Source organism: Microcebus murinus, chromosome 13 (genome assembly GCF_040939455.1).
Source record: "Microcebus murinus isolate Inina chromosome 13, M.murinus_Inina_mat1.0, whole genome shotgun sequence".
Taxonomy (NCBI): Eukaryota; Metazoa; Chordata; class Mammalia; order Primates; family Cheirogaleidae; genus Microcebus; species Microcebus murinus.
Genome location: NC_134116.1, coordinates 83,623,385 through 83,649,388, shown reverse-complemented (window position 1 = coordinate 83,649,388; position 26,004 = coordinate 83,623,385). Strand labels below are relative to the sequence as shown.

Genomic DNA, 26,004 nt, shown 5'->3' with positions numbered 1-26,004 from the left:
CATTTTGTCTAAACGTGGCCATGTTGGCCCAACGCAGACGAGAATTTAACCCCACAGAAGCTCACTCCTTGTGTAGCCTCAATGTTCCTAAAACGGAAAAGGATGTTACTGTTTCACAAAAAGTAAACTGAGGCAACCACCAGCTGAACAAAGGGCAGGTCTCACCTCTAGCAGAGCTCAGGGCTTGCTCTAGTCTGGCTACCTGGCCCCAACCCCTCACACTGCCTGGCTCCCCTCTCTTCCTCCCAGGACACTCAGGTGATCCTCCCTCCCCTTAGGCAGGTCCTCCCTCCCCTCAGGTGATTCCTCCCTCCTCTCAGCTGGGTCCTCCCTTACCTCAGGTGATTCCCCCCTCCCCTCAGGCAAATCCTCTCTCCCCTCAGGTAAATCCTCCCTCCCCTCAGGTGGATCCTCCCTCTGCTTAGGTGGGTCCTCCCTCTGCTTAGGTGAATCCTCCCTCCCCTCAGGTGGGTCCTCCCTTCCCTAAAGTGAATCCTCCCTCCCCTCAGGTGGGTCCTCCTTCCCCTCAGGTGAGTCCTCCCTCCCCTAAGGCGGGTCTTCCCTCCCCTCAGGCAAGTGTTCCCTCCCCTCAGGTGAATCCTCCCTCCCCTCAAGTGGCCAGGCCTCCTCCCGGCCACTGCAGAGTACTCTGTGTGGCCCTCAGGTTGGTGCTCACAACCGGTGGACTCCGTGTCCCCAGAGGGTGCCCCCGTGGCACGGCCACCCCTGCCTGACTGGTCTCCTGTGCCGTGGCAGCGGGTCCTTGGGGAGACGGGCGGTGTGGGAGGTGCCCAGGCGCAGACGGAACCCGGGGTGGCAGCTGTCACCCTGCAGGCACCTGCTGTCTCTCTGCCACGTACCCAGCTGGCTGTTACCGCCTGCCTGGCCCACCTGTGATGCCGAGCTCTGAGGCTGGCGGGGCGGATGCCCCGACCCCCACCCACTGACCTGTCCTCGCCTTTCTAAGCGTCATCCCAGCTGGGACCCGGTCCCACCGCAGCCCGCATCACAGACAGACGAGGGATTCAGCCACCAAAGGAGCTCGCCCTCGCCACACCTGGGGGTGCCTGAGGCCCAGGGGGAAGGAGCAGCCCCTCGGGACAGGAGAGCTCGGCCAGGACTGAGGCTCCCCGGGCAGCGTGCGCCCAAACCGAACTGAGCCACACGCACCAGGAGCCCAGCGCCAAGCAGGTGCCTGACAGAGCTCAGACCTGCCGCGGCTGCGCCTCCCACAGGCCTGGAGCCGGCCAGCCGTGGCTGGTGTCCACACCTGGCGTGAGGTGTGCGCCTGCAGCTGAGAGAGGTCTTTGCCGCAGGTGAGGACGACGTGAATTCGAGCCGAACGGTAACTGGGCTGGAGAGCTCGTCCACACAGAGTCCCCGTTTCCTGAACCAGTGCAAATTCGAAGGCAGCACGGACCACGCAGCCAGCGACCCCCAGGGCGTCTCCCCTCGCGGCGGCGCAAGGCATCAGTGAGCGCACGCCCGTGCTGCGCCCGGCTCGCTGTGGACGGAGACTCACCCTCAGCCCCCGAGAGCAGCCAGGAGCACCACTCGCAGTAGAGGTAGTAGCTTCTCATCTCGGACACGGATATTTGGGCGGGCTTCCCGTCCCCCATGGCTGAGCGCCCACCGCACGAGGAGGTGCGCTCTGCCGCGGCTCACCATGCCCCTCGGCCACAGCGGCTCTCTGTGCTGACCTTTGTCCCCGGATCTGCCCAGGACCAGCTGACTTTCTTCCCTCCCGCCCCCATCACCGGCAGGGCTCACACGTCCCCACCCTGCTGTTTACACAGGGCTCCAGGCGGATGTGCCGGGCGGAAAGCAGCAAGCCCGAGCTGTTCCCTGCCCCGTCCAGGCACCAGGGACACCCCGGGGCGTGACCTCCCTTTGTTCCTGAACAGGCAACAGGAAGATCGCAGCACCTGGTTTTCCACTCTGCAGGGAGAGGCACATCCTTGGAGGAGCCAGACCGTCCCACGGGAGCAGCCCGGCCACCGGCTCCTCCCACCAAGCCCAGAGCCCTGACAATCGGCAACATGGGGGCACACGGGTGGAGCCAGTCTTTCTTCTTGTTTTCTCTCTTGAAGGTAAGTGAGCAGAGAAGAGACAAAAGGCCCACATCCAGATCTCAGGCCTGTTCCAGCCTGGAGAGGGAAGCAGGACACACACCCTGCTGGCCCCTCCCACGGCACATCCAGACGGTGGCTTCTGTGGCTGCAAGGACAGCAGGAGCATAACTTCACTCTGCCCAGCAGGCGAGGCAGGGACGCGTCCGTGCGCTCCAACCAGTCGGTGGTGGTGAGGTTCCCGCTACCTGCTGGGCTCCCAGCCTGATAACAGGCAGCTCACACCCCATGGGCATTGGGCAGCCACGTCCTGAGTTGCACCGGCCTGGGGGTGGGGGAGCCTTGCGTGGGTGAGCGCTGGCACCCCACTCTGTGGGTCCTCAGGGACCCCCAGAGACCCATAGTGATCCCACAGTGACCCCAACCCCACAGAGACCCTCAGAGACCTCACAGAGACCAGGACTCTATGGATACTCCACAGAGATGCCACAAAGACCCTGCAGAGAGCTGCGCTGTGAGTGGGGTGGGGCCGCACAGCCCCTCTGGCCGAGCAGAGCCACCCGAGTGGCCAGGGGCAACAGGAGCTGGCAAGAAGAAGCTAGAAATAATGATTTCAACCAACTTGCCAGAAATCAAAATAACAATAATAATCACCACACTTCTGCAGACCATGGAACCTCTTCTAACAAACAAATGTGACCAAAGACAGTAAGAAAATCCCCCCATGCAAGTGTTTCCCCCACGAACAAATGCACTTCAGAGAGGGACGTGGGGCAGGACCGCCGTGCACGGCGGCCTGGGCCTGGCCGCACGGCCCTGGCCTGGGCTGCTCTAGGAGCTGAAGACAGTGGCCGCAGTGAAGGCGAACGCTCCCTTCCAGCTCTTTGTAATTTCTGGAAAGACATACACCAGATTCACAAGTATCAAAGCCCTCCCGGGCCAGACCCAGTACTCAATAGTCACGTTTCAACGTTACATTTTCCAAAATGCTCGCTCACAACTTTCCACTTAAAGGAAAACGTGGGGCTTCCCCCTGGTGACCTCTCACCTCTGGCCTCAGGACAGATACGGCGGCCCCGGTCTGGGAGGACAGAGGCCATTCCCCCACAGTCACTGTGGAACGTCACCCTGCGGCCTGCGTGTCCAGTGTGCCCAGTGGGCCACACCCCCTCCTCCCCCGCGCAGGTGACACTGCCCAGCCAGGCAGAGACGGCAACTCGTCTGCTCCAGAGAGTCAGTCCCAGGCCCCAGCATGGCAGCAAACCCAAAGGCTGCTTCCAGAAGGGTCTCACTGAAACTTAGTGCTGTTTTCAGGGTTTCTAGGTGGTCAGTAAGAAACATCCATCTAACGGTCATTGATTTCCAAAAGAAAGAAAAAAATTCCAGGCCGTGCACGGTGGCTCATGCCTGTAATCCTAACACTCTGGGAGGCTGAGGCGGGCGGATTGCTCGAGGTCAGGAGTTCGAAACCAGCCTGAGCAAGAGTGAGACCCCGTCTCTCCTATAAATAGAAAAAAATTAATTGGCCAACTAATATATATATATATATATATATATATATATAAATTAGCTGGGCATGGTGGCACATGCCTGTAGTCCCAGCTACTCAGGAGGCTGAGGCAGGAGGATTGCTTTAGCCCAGGAGTTTGAGGTTGCTGTGAGCTAGGCTGATGCCACGGCACTCACTCTAGCCTGGGCAACAAAGCGAGACTCTGTCTCAAAAAAAAAAAAAAAAAGAAAAATATTTCAAGATGTCATCCGTCGGGTGTTCTAATGTTTCCAACATAAACAGCCGAGGAACGGTTTCTTCCAGAATTCTTTCCAGCAGAAAATCTTCTCTCTGCACATAATCTTATGCCCACACATTTTTCCTTTTCGCATTAGCTACCAGGAAGCTCAGAGGGAAATTTTACAGTAATCACTCAACCCACGTGATGCAAAGGAATGTATCTGCTTGTAAATATTAATTCTGGTTCTGTTTAAAACTGTGCCTACCTCAAACGCACTTCTATAAGGAGAATTTCTAAATTCTATATAAAACTGAAACTCAGTCCCAAATGCCCCAGAGCAGAACGGAACATGGTGGACCTCTCCCTATCCCCCGTAGAATCCAGTGCCCCTATGGGGCAGGGCAGAGGTGGGCAGTCAGGAGCTTACCCCTAACATCCACTTATTAAATTGATAACATCCATCTCTGGTTATTAGAAAATCACCATCCTGCAACTATATTTCCTCCCTGTACCGTCCCTTCTGACAGAGAGGAGGCTCCTCCTTTCCTGTGCTGCGAAGCCTGACTGACCATCTCCCGACCCACAGGAGCTGTTTCCAGCCCAAAGAGAGCAGCTGCAGCACTCCGCGGGGTCTGGCCACAGAGACCTGACCAGTCTCTCGGAGAGGCTCAGTGGCAGGAGGGTTATGGACGCCTGTTCACCTGGGGCACCCAGAAACAAGGTAAGGCCACTAGAGCTGGAAAAGGCACGTCCCCATGGCTCTGTCTTGGCCACGGCTCCTCCATAGCCAGGCACCGCGAGCTCCAGGGAGGGGAGCCTTCGGCCAGCGGTGCTGGGCTCTGCGCCGATGACGGAGGGGCCTCTCTCAGAGAAGGCCGGTCTGCGGGACACAGGAGCGAGGATGTGCCAGGCTCTCCCTAGAACTACAAGGCCGGGACCCAGAGCTGCACATGCACCGTTGGGCACGAAGCCTGAGGTGTCTTAACTTTCATTTCTCACGAGATGGAACCAACTGAACAGGATCAGAGCAGCACCTCCCTGCCCGGCCTTGGGCCACTGTCAATGCCAGGGCTGTCACCCCATCCCAGCCCCTGCAGGACGTAGGGTGCACCTCATGCTGCAGCTGAGCCTGCCAACAATGGGGGACACTCTCCACAGCCCCCCAACGTCATCCAGCCACAGTCTCCATGGAGTCGCCACCTCGGCCTCCTGGGAGGAGGTCCCCCAGCACCTGGGCCCCGTCCTGCAGCAACACCCCTTCACTGTGCCCCTCAGGCCCTCGCCCACCCTCGTGCTTCCTGCACAGCCTGCTGGTCGCCCTCACGGCCCCAGCCTCATGGCAGCTCCAGCCTTTGCTGCGGCCACAGACACACAGGCAGACATCCTGCCACGTGAGGACAGGCTCGGCCACTTGGGGGCCCCTGGCCCTTGCCCTGTGTGTCCACTGCTCTCAGCTGGGGAAATGCGCCCAGAACATAGCACCTGCCCACCTGACCCGCATCCACCTGAGTTGTGCCCACCAGAGCTGCCGCCCTCTCTTCCCCCTTAGCACCTATAAAGCTGTGGTCTGAGGGGCATGAGAGGCTCAGCTGCCTCCCCGGGCCCAAACCCTCCTCTGCAGGGGACCGACCACTCACCACCTACCTCTCCCTGGCAGGAGGCTTTGGGGAGACCCTCCCCAGCTGTGCCCCATGGAGCCCCTAGTCCAGCCCCTCCTGTGTCCCACACCCCTCATGGCTTCCTCCAACCTGCACACTCAGGCCCTATAAAAAACAGTCTCCCTGACCTAGCACCCTTCATCCAAACCACCTTCTAGGCCAGCACCATGGAAAACCCCACAGAGACCGCCCTCTGCCCCTTCCCATACGGGCATGGTGACTGTCCCCTCCCACAGCCAGGTGCATGGGGTCCTCCCAGCACTCGATGGGCTCATGAGACCCCTTCCCCAGACACTCTCATGGACCAGTGCACTCGGGGTGGGAGGGCGCCTCGGTCCCCGTTTCACACTGAGGGGGCACCTCAGGGTCCCCATTTCACACCGAAGGGGCATCCAGGGTCCCTGTTTCACATTAAAGGGGCATCTCAGGTCCCCGTTTCACACTGAGGGGGCGCCTCAGGTCCCCGTTTCACACTGAGGGGGCGCCTCAGGGTCCCTGTTTCACGCTGAGAGGGCACCTCAGGTCCCCCATTTGACGCTGAGGGGGCACCTCAGGGTCCCCGTTTCACACTGAGGGGGCACCTCAGGGTCCCCGTTTCACGATGAGGGGGCGCCTCAGGGTCCCCATTTGACGCTGAGGGGGTGCCTCAGGTCCCCGTTTCACGCTGAGGGGGTGCCTCAGGTCCCCGTTTCACGCTGAGGGGGTGCCTCAGGTCCCCGTTTCACGCTGAGGGGGTGCCTCAGGTCCCCGTTTGATGCTGAGGGGGTGCCTCAAGTCCCTGTTTCACGCTGAGGGGGTGCCTCAGGTCCCTGTTTCACGCTGAGGGGGTGTCTCAGTCTCTGTTTCATACCAATAGGGTGACTCAGGGTCCCTGTTTCACACTAAGGGGGCATCTCAGAGTCCCCGCTTCACACTGAGGGGGGGTGTCTCAGGGTCCCCATTTCACACCAAGGGGGTGACTCACGGTCCCCATTTCATGCCGAGGGGGCGACTCAGGGTCCCCGTTTCATGCCAAGGGGGCTCCTTGGGGTTCCCATTTCACGCTGAGGGGGAGCCTCGGGTCTCTGTTTCACACTGAAGGGGTGTCTCAGGGTCCCCATTTCACTGAGGGGGTGCCTCACGGTTCCCGTTTGAGGTCCCCCATCTGAGGAGACACCAGGGGTCTTGGTCGCCTGGGGCTGGGCCAGGACCAGTGAGGGCTCTGCCCTATCCACGCACCTGAAAATCCCCCTCGCGGCACTGAGGCCCCCCCACTGCCCACAGCCCCACCAGAGGGGCGCCTCATTTTGCTGGTCAGATGGTGAAGGAAACACTACCCGGAGGTGCCTGCTGCTTAGGGACGCCGGAGCCTGGTCTCCAACCATGCACCACCCCGTCCGACTCACCTGGCCTGGAGCAGCCGGTAGTCCCCCGGCGCCTCCGGGGCAGTGACCAGAGCCGACGCAGGGTCCCCCGAGAGGCGCCCTTCTCGGCCATCGTAGTGCCTGTCACAGGGTTGCTTCAGGGCAAAAGCGGCTCAGGTTCTTCAGGCCGAGTTCGACCCCCCCGATGCCGCAGCCACGCAGCTCCCCAGGCGGGCCTGCGTTGTCCCAAGAAATGGGCACTCAAGTCTCGGTGACCCTGGGCTTCACCAAGTCCCAAGAAAGAATTTAGGAGGATTCAGCCACCTCTGTGACGTCCTCCGGCCGTCCTTTCCCAGGCCTGGCCTCCCGCAGCCTGGCCGAGGCCCCCAGCCCACAGAGCAGAGCCGCAGAAACGTCGTGTGACAGACAGACGGAGACTGGGCAGAATGCATCTGTGTCCCTGTGTGTGTTCTAGGCGTTTCCTTCCTCGGGGGTGGCGGCCTGAGGGGCTGAGTGCCCAGTGTCACGGAGCTGCTCCGCAGGGCAAGCCAGAAACACCTTCCAGGCTCAGGAAGTCTCAAGTTCAAACAAACAACTACAAACCAGGAGGAAGGGGGGAGGTGGCCGCCGGCTTCTGGAGACAAGCCGGGAAGTCCCGCCGTCCGCTGTCGACTCCGGGCGGGGAGGAAGCGATAAGGCTGCTTGGCTTGGCGGCCAGAGTTTCCACAGGCGGAGCCAGCCCCGCACCCTCGGGCCGCGGCCTTCCTGGGAAGTGAAGTGACGCCGAGGCCCCCGTGACCCCGAGGGGAGGTGCTGCCCACGGGCTCGGAGCAGAGCAGCCGCGACATCGCCTCGTCATGGTCACCGCGGTCGCGGTCTTCGTGTGCTGGGCGCCAGGGCGCCGGCCCTCACACCGCATGCGCAAGGCGGGTCCGCGCAGTGCCGCTGTCAGGGTCATCACCACGCGCTCTGGCCAGCGAGCGCGCATGCGCGCAGGACCGGCGCTCACACCTGTGGCCGACGTGCTCGTTCCCGAGCGCCACGCTCGCCCCTCGGTGAGCCCGCGAGATCAGCGCATGCGCATCCGGTCGGCTGCAAACGACGCATTTATCTAGCGTCACTTGCCCAGTCACGTGAGCCCGCACAGGCGCCGACAGCGACGGAAGAGGCCCCGCCACCGACGTGTGTCCTCCCGCTGGAGTGAGACGAGGGGACGGGCGGCAGCGCGGGTGTCCGCTCGGCCTCCCCGGACTCGGGGTCCACTCGGAGTTTCTTCTGTGAGATTTGCACTTCTGGGCGCTACAGGCGTCGAGAGCGCGCTTCCGCCAGAGGAGACAGAGCTCCCCGCACGTTGCTCTCCCGCCATGCACACACCGGCTGTTACCTGACGACGCGACAGGCGGCCCCCTGAGAAGGCAGAGGTGACACTTCTCCGTGCTGCACCCCGCGAGAGGGCCAGGAGGACAACAGCGTGAGGGCCTCCAAGTCTCGGCCACGCAGAAGCAGGGTCCAGCGCGACGGCGTGTCTCCGGGGCCTGTGTGTTCACGCCTGCTTGTTCCTGCCGTGCCCCAGCCCAGACAGACCAGTCCCAACCCGGAGTCCCGCACGACCCGAGGAAACAGACGCCACGTCTGACGCGGAGCTTCCAGACTCAAGCCTCGTCCAGTGACCCAGGAACCGAGCCTATGCACCTGGCCCTGCCCGCACCGGCTCGTGGAGAAACACGAAACAGGACTTTTACCTGCCCGCCAGCAGCCCTCGAGTAGTTCATTAGAGACCGCACTGACCCAGGTCTCTGGAGCCAGCAACAGACATTTGTCCTTCCCACATGACGAGGTGCACAAGGAAGTTCATGAAAATCTGGAACGTCAGGGCCATTTACTGAGCAGCTAAGAGCACAGCACACATGCACACACGTTGACACATGCACTGTGCACACACACACAGATATACACATGTACACACAAGTAGACACGCACCGTGCACACACAGGCACATGCGCACATACAGACACACGTACACACACAGAGACCCACAGACAGTTCATTAATCTATACATTATTTCCATCAAGTGGAGCTTAATTCAGTTGTTCCTAAATATCTAAACATGGTTTAAAGATATCACCAATTTAAACCTTTTTTAAAAAATCGAATCTAAGATCTGAGCCTCACTCACAATCTGCTAATTTCTTATACATGGTGCAGCCTTCGCGCTGAGGGACAATGTGAACACCCACCATGGTGTCCGGCAGTTGGGCAGTCTCCCTGAGCTCCAGCAGCTCCCATGAAAAATATCAAAAACCACCTGAGAGCCAAGCTGCTCATGCCGATGGCCACAGCAGAGCTCCTGAGCACCGCGTTGGGAGGCCCCAGGGGTGGCCGGACCCCTGGGTAGTGTGGTGCTTCTCCGAACCCCAAGAGTGTGTCTTATGCGGCCTAAGCCATTGTGGAGAAATTCACACCAGCAAGTGGTGTCAGCTTTGGCAGAAGAGTCTCAGCCACGCCGGCACTATCTGCGCAGGTCTTACGTCAAACGAAATGCTGGGCAACTTTAAACCCAGCCCTTCTGGGGATGGGATGGGCCGGGGCTGCCACCGTGGGACTGGCGGTGGAGCCACTGTGTCCATGTGAGGGCGTGGGCTCCAGGCTGGCCAAGGCGTCTGAGGAACCTGGAGAGACAGGGTGGCCACACGGCACACCAGCCTCGGGTGATGCTGGCGCCACTCCAGGAGCCCAGGCCCCATGAGTCTGTGGCCTGTGTCGGCGAGTGGCCAGTGGAGCCGTGCTGCCCACCATGTCTAGACTGTGCCACATCCAAGCAGGAACGCCTCCTATCATTTTTGATGACAGTTTGCTCCATCTAACACCAGAGAAAGCTGGGGCCAGCCAGCCCGCAAGAAGCCAAAGTTCTAAAATTCTGAGGCTCTGTAACCCAGGAATAGAATCCTCCAGAAAGATGCTAGGTGTTCACAGAGTCCAGAACTTGTTACTCCTAAAATGAGCCTTTTATTTATTTTATTTTTTTACTTTAGCATATTATGGGGGTACAAGTGTTAAGGTTATATATATTACCCATGCCCCACTCCCCCCTCGAGTAAGAGCTTCAAGCGTGCCCATCCCCCAAACGTTGCACATCTTACTTCTTGTGATTGTATATACCCATCCCTTCCTCCCCTCTCCCACCCTCCCGACACCCGATAAATGTTACTCATATATGTCCACTTAGGTGTTGATCCGTTAATACCAATTTGCTAGTGAGTACATGTGGTGCTGGTTTTTCCATTCTTGAGATACTTCACTTAGTAGAATGGGTTCCAGCTCTATCCAGGAATATACAAGAGGTGCTATTATCACCATTGTTTCTTAAAGCTGAATAGTACTCCATGGTATATATATACCACATTTTATTAATCCACTCATGAATTGATGGGCACTTGGATTGTTTCCACAGCTTTGCAATTGTGAATTGTGCTGCTATAAACATTCGAGTGCATGTGTCTTTTTCATAAAGTGACTTTTGATCTTTTGGGTAGATGCCCAGTAGTGGAATTGCTGGATCAAACGGCAGATCTACTTGTATCGCTTTGAGGTATCTCCATATTGCTTTCCACAGAGGTTGAACTAGTTTGCAGTCCCACCATCAGTGTAGGAGTGTTCCTCTCTCTCCGCATCCACACTAGCATTTGTTGTTTGGGGACTTTTTGATAAAGGCCTAAAATGAGCCTTTTAAATGATACCCTTAACTTTCTAAAATAAAGGCCACCCCACACCGACCAACCAAGGCAACCCCAGAGCTTGTGCCCAAGTCACACAGGCTCAGAAGTCTCTGGAAGCACAGGTGCCAGCCACACGGCAACACCAGGCCTTTCTGCGCTGACCTGTGAGACACAGGGCGGGCATGGCTGGGCCAGGTGTTTCGGGAAGGAACCAACATGCGGCTCATGAAATGCCCCCTCCGCTCTGTGCTGGGTGCTAACACTTGTCATGCCAAGCGATGGCTGGTGTCTGAGAGACATTCCCGGGAGGCTCCCACTGCCGCCGTCCTCTGGAGCGGGCCTGCCTCTTCCTGCCGCTCACTTGCACAGGGCCACACCTGCCCCCAGGTGCGTTGGGCGAACACATGCAATGTGCACCGCACCACGCCTGCCAGCACCACCAACTGCATTTCAGAATAGAAAACACAAATGTTTTTCTTTTGGAACTGGCAGAAGGATAAAATTTAACTCATTCACACAGACAGCCAACAACAGCCCTCTTTTGCCCCCGTTTAAACATCAAAACAGCGGATTCTTCCTTTTAAGGATTCAGAAATCAAAGCACTTTTTGAAAGCTTCCTCTTCAAAGATAAAGCACTCTTACAAAAATGAAGTCCTGTCTGGGGCATTATTAGTTTACCTTCCCTGATATTGTGCCAGAATGTCGTCAATGAAACTTAACGCAATTAACAGTCCTTTCCTTTAGCGAGTTAAGTAGCACGACTGTGCGGTGTGAGCGTGATTTTGTGAGATCGGCTTTTATGATTTGGGGACTGGTCTCACTTCTCTAACACCTGCCCCCAGGTGCATCATAAAGGAGCAAAGAAAACACACATTTCAGATGCACAAAGGCCACTGTCAGCTCTTTTGTATTTTCAAACTTACAGCTTTGGCTTTTCCTAAGCTTCTCCTCCTCCCAAAACCTTGACTCCCTCAGCACGTGGCCTCTTCTGGGACTCACGCTGGACGCAGGGGAGACGGCGCCTGCTCTGCAGAGCGCCACGGAGAGCGGCCCGGACATGGCCCCTTCCCTCTGGGCCGCACCCCTGCAGGGGGGGGTCCTCCTTTTCCCACTCACCTGGGACATCCCTACTGGGACTTCGGGATAAGAACACAGCTAACAGTGCACAGTGGCAGTAACAGCCGTGTGGTACGATGGCGCCTGAGCGCGGAAGACACGGCATCCACACGCCAGGAGAGAGGCCTCAGGAGGAACCAGCCCTGCGACACGCCGGCCTGAAGCTTCGGGCTGCAGGACTAGGACGAAATGAGCCACTGAGTCTGCAGTGTGGCGTCACCGACACTGTCCCAGCCCTGTTGCTCTCGCACCCCGGCCCCGCCCAGACCAGCCTGGCCTCCTGCTGTGCCAGGGACACGCCGACCTCACACACAGCCCGGCACACACAGACGCTACGCGAGCTTGTCGGGCAGGAGAATCCAGCACCGGCAACATCCTCGCCCTCTGCCTTTTCCTTTTTCAGCCCGTCACCCCAACTTTGCTGCAGATGAGTGTCTCCCAGGCAGCTCAGCTCAGAGGTTCCAGGACAGACGGGGAAACACGCTGCTTCTCCTCTGCTCCCCCACGACGACCGACATGAAGGCTGCGACCGCTGTCACCAAGGAGCGTGGGGACGTCCCGCCAACCCCACCACTCCTTGCCGTGGCAGACGCTAGCGGGGGGGTCTCCCCTCTGGGCTCCATCCCGGCACTGGCCACTGGAGACGGCGGCGGGTCCCCCAGGGTGAGGGCCCAGGATGCCCCCACTTCTGATGCCGATCTTGAGCTCCAGGCTGTCCGCTGGGCTTCTGACCAGGGGCTATAAACTGGGCTCCCGGACTCCTCGGGGGCTGGGACACTCTGCTGGAGCTGCTCGCAGAGCCCAGGGAAGCACTTACTTGCATGTGGCTTATTACAAAAGATGTTGTAAGGCACAGAGAGGAGGAGGTGCGCAGGGGAGGTGTGGGGAAGGGGCGCAGAGCTCCCCTGCCCTCCCCGGGCGCCACCCTCCAGGAACCTCCTTGTGTTCGGCTATTCCGGAAGCTCCAGACCCCTGCCCTTCTGTGTTTTTATGGAGGCGTCATTATGTAGTCAGGATGGATTAAACCGTTGGTGATGAACTCAGCCTGCAGCCCATCTGCCCTCCGTGGAGGCTGGGGTTGGGGCTAGAAGTCCTGACCCTCTGATCCTGCCTCAGTCTCTCCAGGGCCAGCCCAGTCCAGCAGCTGCCCAGCCCCCACTCAACTCATCAGCACATAAGAGACACTTATCTCTTTGCAGATTCCAAGGATTTTCAGAGGTGCCTGTCAGGATAATGACAACAGGTGAAGAAAACAAGTTGTGCCGCTGACTGGCCCTGCAAACTCCCTGACGGAAACTCGATTTCCACACCTGTGAAACGGGACGACAGCCAAACCTCACCCTGGCCGTGCAGATCACAGAAGAGACTCACAGAGACCTATGGAGATTTTTTTAAAATTATGGGTTGACTTCTTTTGGAGAAATATAATTCTCCTTTTTATTAGAAATAAGATTTAAAAAATAATCTTCAAATATTAAGTTCTGCAGAAGAGTGCATGTTTTCTGGAACTGGCAGCTCTATGGATTGCTCATGCCCGGACTGTCTGTGTGTGTCTATGAGTGTGCATGTACACAGAGACAGAGAGCAAACACCAAGAATGAAAAAATAACACACGATCCCAACAAGAAGGAGGTCAGTGAAATGTGAACACGTTTCCCAGCCCTCTGCAAGGCAGGGTGAAGCAGGCTGGCCACCTTCAGCCTCAGTGGCCACCTGCCAGGGGACACCATGCCCTCCCCTTCCTCCCGCTGACTCTGCCCTCCTCACGTCCCCCCCCAAGATTACTTCTCTGCAGCAGCCCAGGGAGCACGACCTCCCCAAGAAGACAGGCGAGGGGTGTCCTATGACTGTTGCTGGGCCTGAGACAGTCACTGAACTACCCCAGGGCATGCTGGCTGGCTCCAGCCCTTCCCAACGCTTAGAATGCGTGTGCAGAGAGCAGGGAGGCCAGTCCTACTCAGTTCTGGGGAGAAGCCAGGGTGACACCAGGCATCCGACGATAACCACAAGGAACTAGTGAGGAAACAAGCACGGCTTATGCAAATCCTTTGTTTTCAAGAAAATGTCGCCCTCGGTGCCATTTATATTCTTCAGGAATGTGTGGTAAAGCTATTTCAACAGATTTACTTTGTTTCCATTTAACTTATTTATTTTTATTTATTTATCAGACAAAGAGCCTCGCCCTGTCACCCGGGCTAGAGTGCCATGGTGTCAGCCCAGCTCACTGCAGCCTCCAATTCCTGGGCTCGAGCGATCCTCCTGCCTCAGCCTCCCAGAGCGCAGGGATTATAGGCATGCACCACCATGCCCGACCTGCGTTCATTTTAAAACCACCAGGAACTGCGACGCGTTCACGTTCTCCTTCCAAGCGGTGGGGCAAGCACACGCAGCCTTGCCCTTCCCACCACAGCGGCCACCCAGGATGATCCCAATTCGGGGCAAATTAGAGGGAAGTCCGGTTTCTCACTGGTTTAGGGGTTAAGGCACCCGAGTAGAACAGCCTGAACGGGCCGTGCCATTCGGGAGCCAGAGGTGCAATCCTCATCTTGGCTATTTCACCAACAGAGTTCACAGACTTGGGAAGACGTTTCTCCCCACGCCTCTTCATGGATGTAATGTTTTGTCCCCTGATTCCAAGGCAACCACATAGACAGCACGCTTCAGCTTTCTCTGCGTGTTCCACCTGTAGAGCCCAACACGCGGGCCGAAGGGCCAGACGCGTGCACAGCACAGAAGACCACGATTAAGGCCGCGACGACTCGCTCTTCTAACCAGCACGCGGTCCCCAGTGTCAGGGAGCCCTCCAGGGGGACAGGAGCAGCCCTGGCAAAACTCTCATCACTGTGCTCTCACCGGCACACGGCAGCCCTTGTGGCTGTATAACTGCAGGTTTGGGTCATCCACAGTTGGCTGAAGCCCCAAACAGACTCTCGGGACCTCTGGGGAGGGAGCCCCCCCAGACACAGCGGGTGAGGCAGGCTTCTGCCCCTGGCGCCTCTGCCTGAGCCGTGGCCGTGCAGGACAGAGGCCCACCTGGCGGCCAGACATGAGACCAGGACACACAGGGCCAGCGGGCATCAGAGACGACAGTGAAAGGCGTGGAGCCTCCCCCAAGGGTGGCCTGGCCTCCCAGAGGACTGTGGGACTTGGGCAGGTGCCCTGGCAACAGGGACGAGAGGAGGTCAGGGATAGCAAGGCCAGCCACAGAGCACAAGCACCAACGGGCCTCGGAGAGCAGCTGAGCTCAGCACAGGCCCCGGGCGCAGAAGAGCCGTGGCAGCCAGGCCCCAGGAGGGAAGGAAGCAAGCAGCTGGCGCACGCACCATGTGAGGAGTTCCCGGAAAGGAACAGGATGGACGCATTGCCACACGGAACAGGACGATGCCCGAGCAGAACCGCCACAGGCAAGAGGCGAAGGAGGGCACCACAGCAGTGGCTGGGCTGGACCCGTCCGCTGGGTGGAACCAGGCCGCCCAAGAGTGTGGCCGAGGCCCAGGGGTGGGAGAAGGCCAAGGGGGCCTATTAAGACCGTGACAATTGGCAGCCACATGACCAAATGGATTTTTAGGAAAAACCCAGAAAACCAACCATCCCTTAGAAGGGGAGCCTTCGGATGCAGGCTCCACGATTAAAGGCAAGAACCTGAGCACCGTGTCCTTCAATGCCTGCTCCGCACACGTCTGGGTGTTCAGCTTGTGCTTCAATCTCTCCCTTTCTACCCAACAGCACCTGCTTTGGGTACAAAGAAACGTCACAGGTCTGCCATGAAAGGAATGGGCATTTCCTGCTTCAGACTTCTCCAGGGATCTCAGCGACAGACCCGGCTAAAAAGCCTCAGTGTCTTTGCTACTTAACACGGTTCGCTGGAACACGATGGCGGGGCGCTTGTGCTCCCTAAAAGGATTGAGACTAACGACCCCGGTGATAACCCCGAGTGCTGACTTCTCAGGTACTGCTGTAATGACGGCACTGGACACACACACCCACAACCCCAAAAGTGGCTGAGTTAGCAGCTGAGATATCACCTGAAATTTAGTTCTTGGATCACGGTGAGCTTGGAGTAGAAGATGAGAAGATGCCACAGAACTGGGGGGAAAGAAGATGTCTGGCCTACTGAGAACAGGTGCCACAGCTGAGCTCCAGCAAGTGGGACAGGGTGGCTCCTCCACACCCTCACAGTCACTTATGCTCTGACGCAAACCAGCGATTTGCTTGTTCAATATGTAAATAGCTAAAAGTCGTCAGTCCTCATTGGAAGGACAATAACACTTTGAAGTATGATACAGCTTATATTTTCCCTGTCTTGTATGCAACTTCATCTTTCCACCTGTCCTCACCCCCACCTACCCAACATCCACCCATCTTCCATCCATCCATCACCATCCATCCATCCATCATCATCATCCATCCATCATCATCATCCACCCATCATCATCATCCAGCATCATCATCATCCATCCATCATCATCCATCCACCCATCTTCTATCCATTCACCATTATCCTCCATCCACCATCCTCCATCCATCATAATCATCCTCCATCCATCATCTTCAATCCATCCATCATAATCATCCTCCATCCATCCATCATCTTCCATCCATCCATCATAATCATCCTCCATCCATCCATCATAATCATCCTCCATCCATCATCTTCCATCCATCCACCATAATCATCCTCTATCCATCATCTTTCATCCATCCATCATAATCATCCTCCATCCATCATCTTCCATCCATCCACCATAATCATCCTCTATCCATCATCTTCCATCCATCCACCATAATCATCCTCTATCCATCATCATCCATCCATCCATCATAATCATTCTCTATCCATCATCATCCTCCATCCATCATAGTCATCCTCCATCCATCATAATCTCCCATCCATCATCATCCTCCATCCATCATCATCCATCCACCCATCTTCTATCCATCCATCATCATCCTCTATCATCATCCATCTACTCATTTTCTATCCATCCATCATCATTCTCCATCCATCCATCCATCATAATCATCCTCCATCCATCATCATCCCCATCCATCATCATCCATCATCATCCTCCATCTGTCATCATCCATCCACCATCATCCATCCATCATCATCCAGCATCATCTGTCATTCATCCATCCATCAACATCATCCATGAACATCATCCATCCATCCATCCATCCACCGTCATCATCATCATCTACCGTCATCCATCCATCATCCTCCATCCATCATAACATCTGCCATTATCCATCCATGTGTTCTCATCCATCCATCAATCCATCACCTTCCATCATCATCCATCCATGCATCCATTATCGATTATCCATCCATCCGTCATCCTCATTACCATCACCCATCCATCCATCCATCCACCCATTCATCATCAACCATGACAAGAGTTATTATTTTTATTTCAGGTCAATTAAAAGAATAGGTGGGCCTAGATCTAAAGGTTCTTCTACCATAGTGGTTCCCCAAGTGTGATTCCTGGACTTATACCATCTGCCTCATCTGGGAATTTAAAAATGCAAATTCTCAGACCCAGCCCCAGACTTCCGGAATCAGCAAGCCTGAGGGTGGGGCCCAGCAATCTGAGCTATAACAAGTGATTCAGACACAGCTGTAGTTTGAGGACAACACTATTCTTCTGCCTTAAAAAGCTTAAATCCTAAAATCAACTAGATCCACAGCATTTTTCCCTCAAATGTTTCTTGCTTTTTCACCAATTACTGGAAATCTCAAGAGAAAACCAAAACAGAGGAAAATGCTGGAAAAGGAGCCATATGACTCGGAGTGGGGAGTTTGATATGGAAAGTGCTCCTGGCCTTGTTCCTGAAGGTCAGGTTGTACATAAAATATAAATTCTCAAGCTGGAGGGACGCAGGCTCACAGACCACACGGACAGCAGGCGTCACCCTCTTTTACACACCAAATGGCCTGGACGGCCGAGGTCTGAAATTGAAACACAGCAGCAGCATGTCCTTAATGTTGGGCAGCGAAGAGAAAATGCCGGAGGGCTCCGGGAGACCCCGCAGCAGGCCCAGGTACGAGCAGTGGGGAAAGGCCGGTCCCACACCGAGCCCTCCGATGTGACCCAGTCCTGAAGGGTCAGGCCCCCGCCCTGAGCCCTGCACCAGCCGCCAGGTCCCTGTCCTGGTGCCATCGCCTCTCACCTGCCACAAGCCCAGCCTGGCCCGGGAGGCACGAGCAACTCTAGGACCTCGAGCTAAAAGCCATCCTGCTGTGGATGGGGAATTCCCCCGGGGAAGCGCGTGGCCCCTAAACCTGCTTCGCTGACCAGGTGCACACTGACCCCCTTTCCCGACCAGGCAGTGTGTGCCACACGCCTGCTCTCTGCACCGTCACACCACGTGACACACGGCCCTCCAGTGGATCTGTGCTGAAGGACGAGGTCAGAGCTAACCGGTGGGGAGGGGCATGTGGACCAGGTGCCACCGCCCCTCACCGAACACCCAGTGTGTGCGCACAGGCAGCCATCTGTTCACCTGGGTTTAAGGGGATCTTGGTGAGTGTGCAGCTACTACTGACGCAGGTGTGTCGGACAACACACGTCTGAGAACTGCTGCTTAGAACGAGCCCGTGGTCTACACGGACAGCCCTGGCTGCGTGCACCTTCATGTGTGTGCAGCATCACCCAGGCTCTCCCCAAACAGCCTTTTTACCATTAAAATGTGCCTGTGTCTTTCGGAGCTCATGAAGAGACCTCAACCCCTAAAATCCCAGGGAATGACATCACTCTTTGGAGCAGTTCCCACTCCGAGGTTCTGACGCCAAGCCAAATGCAGAGGCAAGCAGAGCGGGGACAGCTCGCCCCTGTCCCCTCCCTGTGCCTCTGGCAGTCCAGCACGGTGCCCTTCCACACACACCAGACCCCGCACGAGGAGAACCTCGACTCGAGTTCCAGGAAAACGGGGCTGCATCCCTAAGGAGAAGGAGGCAGATGGCATGAAAATGGCTTTATTTTCTCTTGACCCATATCCAAGGAGCCCGGCAGCTCTGATCACAAAAGCCATCACAGAGAACATGTTGGCGAGGGCACCCACACAACGGTGTGTAAGCCGGTTTCATCACGGGTGCGCGGTGCTGGTGTGCATTTGATTTAATCACCCGTGTGCTCTCAGGGCCACTGGCCGGGAGGGAGTGGGGAGAGGGCGAGAGGAAGATGCTGAACTCCAACCAAATAACCGAAAGACCTTGCTCTCCCACGGAGGAAGCACGGTTTAGACCACCTGGTGATGGCGTACACACCACCACACCCGGCAACATCTGACAAGAAACCAGCAACTGACTTTCAGTGGCACATTATCATTCCCTCTCCATTTCAAGGAAATCTAGTGAATGACGCCTCTTCCTTCTGCATAAATAATGCAGCACAAGACAGATGCGGCCAGCTCCCCGTTTGCTTAACTCTGCACGCATCTGTCGGATCCGCGCTTCCCAGCTTACATAACATTTCAGTTAATGCAGAAAATCAGCGTCCGGTGTGCTATGCGTTCGCTCTTTGCCCACACCTCTCTCCAACATCTCTTAGGTCTAAATTGTATTTGGTGGAGAAAAAACAGCCCCTCCCCATTAACCGAGATTCTTCCTGCTCAGTGCGAGCCTCCACTGGTTTCGCCCTGCACCCCTCACCAGCCCCAGCCCGAGGTCAGTTCGGGGCGCGCAGGTGCCCGGCCCCCAGCGGGGCGCGGTGGCCCGCCCGGCTGACGCCCACCGCGGCGCCGGCCGTCACCTCCGCGAGGGGCAAGGACGGCGCTGGCGGGGATGAGCCGCGCGCCCCCCGCGCGCCCGCGGCGCCGAGCCAGCAGAACGCCCGCGGACCCGCAGCCCTCCTACCGGTGCGCCGGGAAACCGCGTCCAGCCTCCGCACCATCTCCTCCAGAGCCATCTCCTCGCTCCTCAGCCAGAACCGCATCCTCCGGCCGGCGACGGCGACCTGGGCGGGCGCGCGCCGGGCGGGGCGGGAGGCGGGCGCGTGCGGGCGGGTCCCGCGCCCGCGTGGGGGTGGGGGCGCTGCCGCAGCGGGGCGGGGCGGGGGGCGGCTGGGCGGAAGCGGAAGCGGCGCGCGTGCCCCCACCGCGGCCACCCGGCAGGCGTGCGTGCGCACCTGCCGCGGCCACCTGGGGGGTCATGCGTGCGCGTCCCCGCAGTCACCTGCAAGCCCTGCGTGTGCACCCGCGCGGGTCCCCTGGGAGTCGTGCATGCGCGCCCGCCGAGGTCACCTGGCAGCCCGCGTGCGCACCCTGCGCACAGGGGCGCAGGGCCCCCGCCCTCCCCCAGCCGCGGAGCTCCACGCGCCCCGGGATTGGTGGGAGCGGCCGCGGGCACGCGAGCTGACGCCGATCCGAGTGGGCTCCCGCCTCCCAGGCAGCCGCTGACCGCCCGTCCCCGTTTACCTGCGGCTGCCCCGGGGCAGGTGCACAGGCCGCAGCAGCCCGGCGCGCCCTCTCCGCGCGGCCTCATGCCCGGCCGCGCCCAGGCCGGCGGGTCTGGGGGTCGCCGGGTGCCCTAGTAGCTGCGAGCCTGGAAATGGCCCCTCCGGACAGGGGCGTCGCCTGCCCAAGGACGCAGGACACAGCGAGGGGAGCGCACGCTGCAGACACGGGCTCTCCGCCCTCACCATGGCTGGCACGAAGCCACACTGTGCACCCGACACCCTGAGCGGGCGGGCAGCCACCTGCAGATCCCAGCTCCTGTGTGAGCCCCGTGGTGGCCGCCACCTCCTGCAGGTGTGCAGGAGACTCGCCTTCCTCAGGGGGCTGCCATCCTTCTGTGGTTCGCTAGTGCGGGAAACACGCGTGTCCTTAAAGAAGGCGTCTCAGGAGGTGAGGGACGCGGCCTGCGGCCCGGCCACTCGAGAGGCTGAGGCAGCAGGACGGCTTGATCCCAGGGGTTCGAGTCCAGCCTGGGCCACAGAGCAAGACCACATCTCTTAAAGGGGAAAAAAGAAAGTATTTAGGAAGATGTTCCCATTTCCATGAATGGCTTGGAAATCCAAGCGGGGAGTGGCTGAGGTTCAAACTACAGCTCATGCCAATAACGTGTGTGCCCACATCCCAGAGTCCAGCAAAAGTGTGCCCTCAAACACTGGCCAGCCCCATCAGCGGGGTGCCCCTTAGCACGTTCCACCGGTGACATCGCAGTGTGGTGACCTTTCAGGCGCAGAGCTAGCCCAAGGGCCTAAAAAGACGAAGGTGACACAGGATTTACCCCCTCGTAGACATCATGGGTCTGAGAGAGAAGGAAGCTCCTCCCTCCGGTAGTAGGCGGCTTCCGTCTTCCCGCCAGCCTAAGCCCCGCCACCCCCCACCCCCGTCGGGGGACATCTGTGTGCTCAGGCTGCACCGCAGTCCCCCGGCCCCACCCCAGAGCCTGGCCGGGAGGCCTGGGCGGGGCTGAGAATGTGCCTTGCCAACGGGCCTGGGGTGCTGCCCACACGCGGAACCGCTCTCACGTGGACCCCAGCCTCGAAGCCACAGGGAAAGCAAAAGCCAAAGGCAAAGCCTGCTGGCCCGTCCCGCCTCTCGGAGCTGCCCTCTCTGCACCGCGTGGATGTTTCCGCGCCGGCCCTCAGCCTCTGTCCCCACTCTGTCCCCGGACTCCCGGCCAGCACCAGGTCAGGGTGGGGACGCGGTGTCGCAGGGCTGAGGCCGCTGTTGCTCTCCGTTGCCCGGTGCACCAGTCGCTGTGAGGCTGCTCTCCAGACCAGAGTAACACGCGTGTTAGCCGGCGTGGAGTAAAGGCGGTGACCCTGCGCAACACAGGGGGCACTTGTGACCCTCGAAGGCCTTCGGAGAAAAAGACTCCGCGTCCAGGAGGAAGAGGTTCCCGCCACAGCCTCGGGACAGGACTGCGGCGTGGGCGCTCCCTGCACCGCGTGTTTCAGACTCAGCGTCCACAGTTCTGTGAGTTAGCTCTTCAAGCTCAGTCTTCTTCCGCTGTCGAGCCTTCACCCTCCTGAAGTACGGCTCGAATGCCGCGTCTCCCCGTCACACTCATTCAACAACACTGGCCTGGAGCACCGCTGTCCCCAGCCTGCCCGGGACACTCCAGCACCTTCCTGAGGGCACCGGACGGGACGGGCTGGTTTAACATTCAGGGCGACCTGGGAAGTGGCACAGAGAGGGCCCGCCTTGCCCAAGGCCACACAGCAGGCAGGTGGCGGGCGGGGTGCACACTCCCGTGCCAGTGTCACGTCTCCATGGAAATGGCACGCACAGAGCTCCCTGCAGGTAAACGCAGGACACTCAGGTGAGGTCCCCAACCCAGCTGGTGTCCCAGGAACAGGCTTCCCTTGATCACTCCCTGGGCCCCCCTCCTGGAAGGGGAAGCAGGAGGCGCCCCAGGGAGGCGGCTGTAACGCTAGCCCTGGATATCGTGTCCTCTGGCAGCCACTGGGAGGATGGGCCAGGAGAGGGAGAGAAACCGGAGTGGCGAGGTGGGCGGGTCAGGTCCCAGGAGCCAGCCCCAAGACAGGGGCAGGGCTGCCAGGGGAGGCGGCAGGCCCTGGCCACTAAGGGCGGGGCTTTATTCCTTGGCTCTGGAGAAGGGGGATGGGAAAGGCCTGTCTGAGAGCTGGGAGTATCCTCAGGTATGATAGCCAGGTGACGAGGCCACACTGGACCCCAACACCTCCTGGGAAATCTGGGACTGCACCCATGATTCCTAGACATCCAGGCTGGTGGTTCCTGCCCCCAAGGGGCTCATGCTCCCGCTGGGACGGCCACCATGCCCGTGCAGGGTGACAACCTCAGCGATGGTGCTGGTGAGCTCACAGGCACCTGCAGCTGCTGGCGGGACTCCCTGGGGAGCCACGCGACAGGAGTGAGCAAGTCCCAGATACACGAGTCCCTGTATCCCAGCAACGGGCTCTGACAGGCAGGCGGAGCCCATAGCCGTGGAGGACTGAGTGGGGAGCACCTGTGAGGTGGGGGAAGGGAGAAGGACGAGGGACTGCTGGACTCTTGTCATCTTTATGGCTTTGCCCAGCGAGGAATCTGTGTTAACTTAGACTACTCGTGTAGAGTCAGTGCATGTGGATAGTTGGTTAGAGATGCCCTCTGGATGCTAAGATCTTGGGTTATATCACCTTGAAGTTCTCATACGCAAATGACTGTTGCACTTTGATGCATAAAAAGGTGACTTAATGTGTATTTTTGTATGACTACAAAATCACTGTATTCACTTTAGAAAATATGGAAAATAAAAATGAAATGAGCTCTGACAGCATCAGCTAGAGGGAGTCCTCTCTCACGGGTTGTCTGTGACGGGTTTGCACACAGACCTTCTTCCACACTGCTGCTCTTCCACGTGCCTTTTGATGGCGAGTGAATGGAATGTTTCCTAGGATGTTTCAGAGTTTAATTGGATTTTCTTGGTGGTTCCTGATTGTCATAAATAATGAGTGTGGCAAAGAAACATGCGGGCCCAACTCCTTCTCACGCCTGACGGTTTCTCTAGGTTAAATTCCTAGTACCGTGTTTCCCCGAAAATAAGACAGGGTCTTATATTTATTTTTCCTGAAGAAGACACCCTCGGGCTTATTTTCAGGGGATGTGTTGTTGTCCCCTCAAAGCCTCAGCTTGCAGCACGCACAGGATGGCCGGGACCTGACAGGGGGAGCCGACCTTGTTGGTGGGGCTGCCTGCACCTTTCCGGTCACCTCTGGCATGATGGGGCAGATGAGAAGGGCTGCTGGTCTTCTTTACCACTCCTCGACGAACAGCTTGGGTTGTGCAGATGCGCTGCGTAGCCACGCCCATCACTAGGTCTTATTTTCGGGGTGGGTAGGTCTTCTATTGCACAAATGCTTAGAAATCCTGCTGGGGCGTATTTTATGGGTAGGTCTTACTTTCAGGGAAACACGGTAGCATTACAGACCAAATGGCACGGCTGTTTTAAAGTTTCGCAAATACGTACGTGATTTTTATATGTGCAGATACACGCAACACGCATCCACACCACGCAAACACACGGAGCCTCAGGGTTCTGTAGTTTTCCTGGGGTTCCTGCCGCAGAGGGACTGGGCTGGGCTCACACTACCCCTGCGGGGCAGCCCCAGTGCTGTTAAGAAGGGCTTGTTTGGCTAAAAAAAAAGTAGAACTCACGTTGGCACAAGCTCGTTTGTGTGGATGGAGGCCAGAGCTGCTCCCACGGCCTGAGCCACGTCCACACCCAGCGAAACGCGGCCACTCGGCAGAGTCTCAGCAGAACTGGGGGCAGGTGCGATCCGTGGCGGGCTGTGACGTGCACTGGTGCTGCCCCAGCAGGCTGCCCCTCCCGGGACCTGCCTGCCGAGGGGACACCCCCCCGCAGGCACACGGCCCAATTCTCAGCTAACCCAATTCTCTCCTCCACCCGGCCGGTTACGCCGCCCGCGGGTCTCAGACCACCATCTGCACACAGCTGGGGGGCGGCAGGCCGGCCCTGATCCCGGGAGGGAGGACAGATGAGTGGCCCTGGAGCCTGCAGGAGCAGCCAGCCCGGCCGGCCGGCACCCCAGTTCCAGGGCTTCCCGCCTCCAAACCGCAGGTGAGGAACTCCCGGCGTCCTACCACTGTCTGCAGGAAACCGACGCAGCCACAGACGCCAAACCTCCACGCCGCCCTGCAGACCGCGGCCACCCACCCCTGGAGAACTACCCCGCCCGCCCCACAGCCCACGTCGCGGTGGAGCAGCCGGGTGACCAGGGGCCTGTGTGACCTGTCGGCCACTTCACCCCAACTCTGGGGTGCCGGGAGGCGGGGCCACGGGGCCGCGGGGGTGGGCGAGGGCATGCCGAGACCTCTGCTCTCACGCGTGGACTGTGTCGTCGCGGGCGTGAGTCCGCGGTGAAGCCAGCTCTGCCCTCTCTCCCGATGTCTGGGCGTGCGACGCCGTCACTCGGGGTGACGCGGCGGGAGGGCCCTCGCCAGCTGCGGGCCCTCAGCCTTGGACTCCAGACCCATCTTGATTCCAGACCCGTGTGCCCAGTACGTGTGTATGAAGTTACCAGCCTGTGGTGTCCGGTTACGGCCGCACACGGAGCCCATCATGGAGCAGGCGTTGGGGACAGCAGGGCTGAGGACAGACACGGATGCCGCCCACCGATCCCCGCCTGGGCAGGAAGGGCCTCGCTCACACGCACGGGTGCACGGAAGGCGAGCCCAGGCCCTCCCAGGACGCCGGCCCCAGCGGGCACGTCTGCAGGGCCTGTCGGCCCTGTCTTCCGCCCTGCACGGCCCGGGCCCTCTTCCTTGCTGCTCCCACCACCCGCCTCGGGTTGGTGGCTCCGTGTGCATCTGTGGCTCGTTTGTGGAGACAAGTGCAGACGCAGCACGTCCACTCAGCCTGGATGACCACGTGTCCCGCAGAAAGTCAGTCCTGGAAGCGTGTCGGTATCCCCCGGTTTGCCAAAGACATCATGCCGAATACCAATTCCAAAGCAGGGCTCCGAGCGGAGCAGGGCGCAGTGTGACTTTCGTTTTGGGGAGACAGAGATGATCCCTCTCCAGGGCCGGGCCCCCAGCAGCAGGGGACGGGGTGCCCCCAGGGGACGGCACCCCAGGGCCCGTCTGGCACTGAGCCCAGTGTCAGCTGTGGCTCCTAAGCCGGGCGGGCACTGGCTGTCACCCTCGTCGCTGATCCCTCGGGCACCCCGTGTCCCCTGGGAGGAAGCCGCTGCCAGTGCACACCAACGGGACGACAAAACCCGACCGCCGGCTCCGCCGGGGTGCCGCAGTTCTGACGCAAACTGCTGTTTCCCTCCCGCCTGTGACTTCAGTCTGCGAACCCCATGGAGTCCACGGCGGGTCCCCAGCGGATTCCTGGGCCTCAGTTCAAGACAGGGCCAAGCGGCCGCCTGCTGACCCCAGGTCACGCCCGGACTCGGTGTTCCGGAAACGCCCGGAAACACCCTGGCTCTCCTGACGTTGGGACTTTCACGCTGTCTGATCCCGTTCAGCCGTCTGCATCGACCAGGAAACTGTGACCTGTGTTGACCCTCCGGAGCTCGGCCAGTGTGACCCCTCCTTTGCAACGGGGGACCAGAGGGGGCAGGGCGGGCACCCTCCGCAGAGAAAAACCCTCTCCTCGTCCACACCCGCCCGCGTCCCCGCCGGAGCCCGCGCCTCCCGGTTTGCAAGCTGTTTGCTGGGGTAAAGCTTCCCTTTATCTCTAAATTCCTTCTCAGGGAGCTTCTGTTCCCAGTCCAAAACAGCGAGTGCCGGAAAGCAGGCCAGTTCTCGGTCGGGGGGCTAGTGTTGATACTCCGTTTACAAATGTACCAGTAGTAACCCATTTAAGTTTGATAGTCATCACTTATTTTCAGGTCCTCCCAGCCAAATATATCTCAAACGATCCAAGAACTA

General features: G+C 58.6%; 1 protein-coding gene across 10 annotated transcripts in view; it reads right to left on the bottom strand.

Annotated features, from left to right (window-relative positions):
- MCF2L (MCF.2 cell line derived transforming sequence like) overlaps positions 1-26,004 on the bottom strand; it is a 108,555-nt gene that overhangs the window by 63,495 nt on the left and 19,056 nt on the right. For 2 of the 10 annotated variants that reach the window (XM_020290514.2, XM_020290522.2), the window contains exon 1: positions 19,493-19,603. The exons of 5 other annotated variants lie outside the window; for them this stretch is intronic. In XM_020290514.2, coding sequence (XP_020146103.2) covers positions 19,493-19,571 — 79 coding nt within the window. In that variant the 5' untranslated portion in view covers positions 19,572-19,603. Of the gene's footprint in view, positions 1-1,522; positions 3,599-6,842; positions 7,641-19,492; positions 19,604-26,004 lie in introns of those variants that run through there. 3 more of the 10 variants (XM_020290513.2, XM_020290524.2, XM_076009601.1) reach the window with 2 other exon arrangements.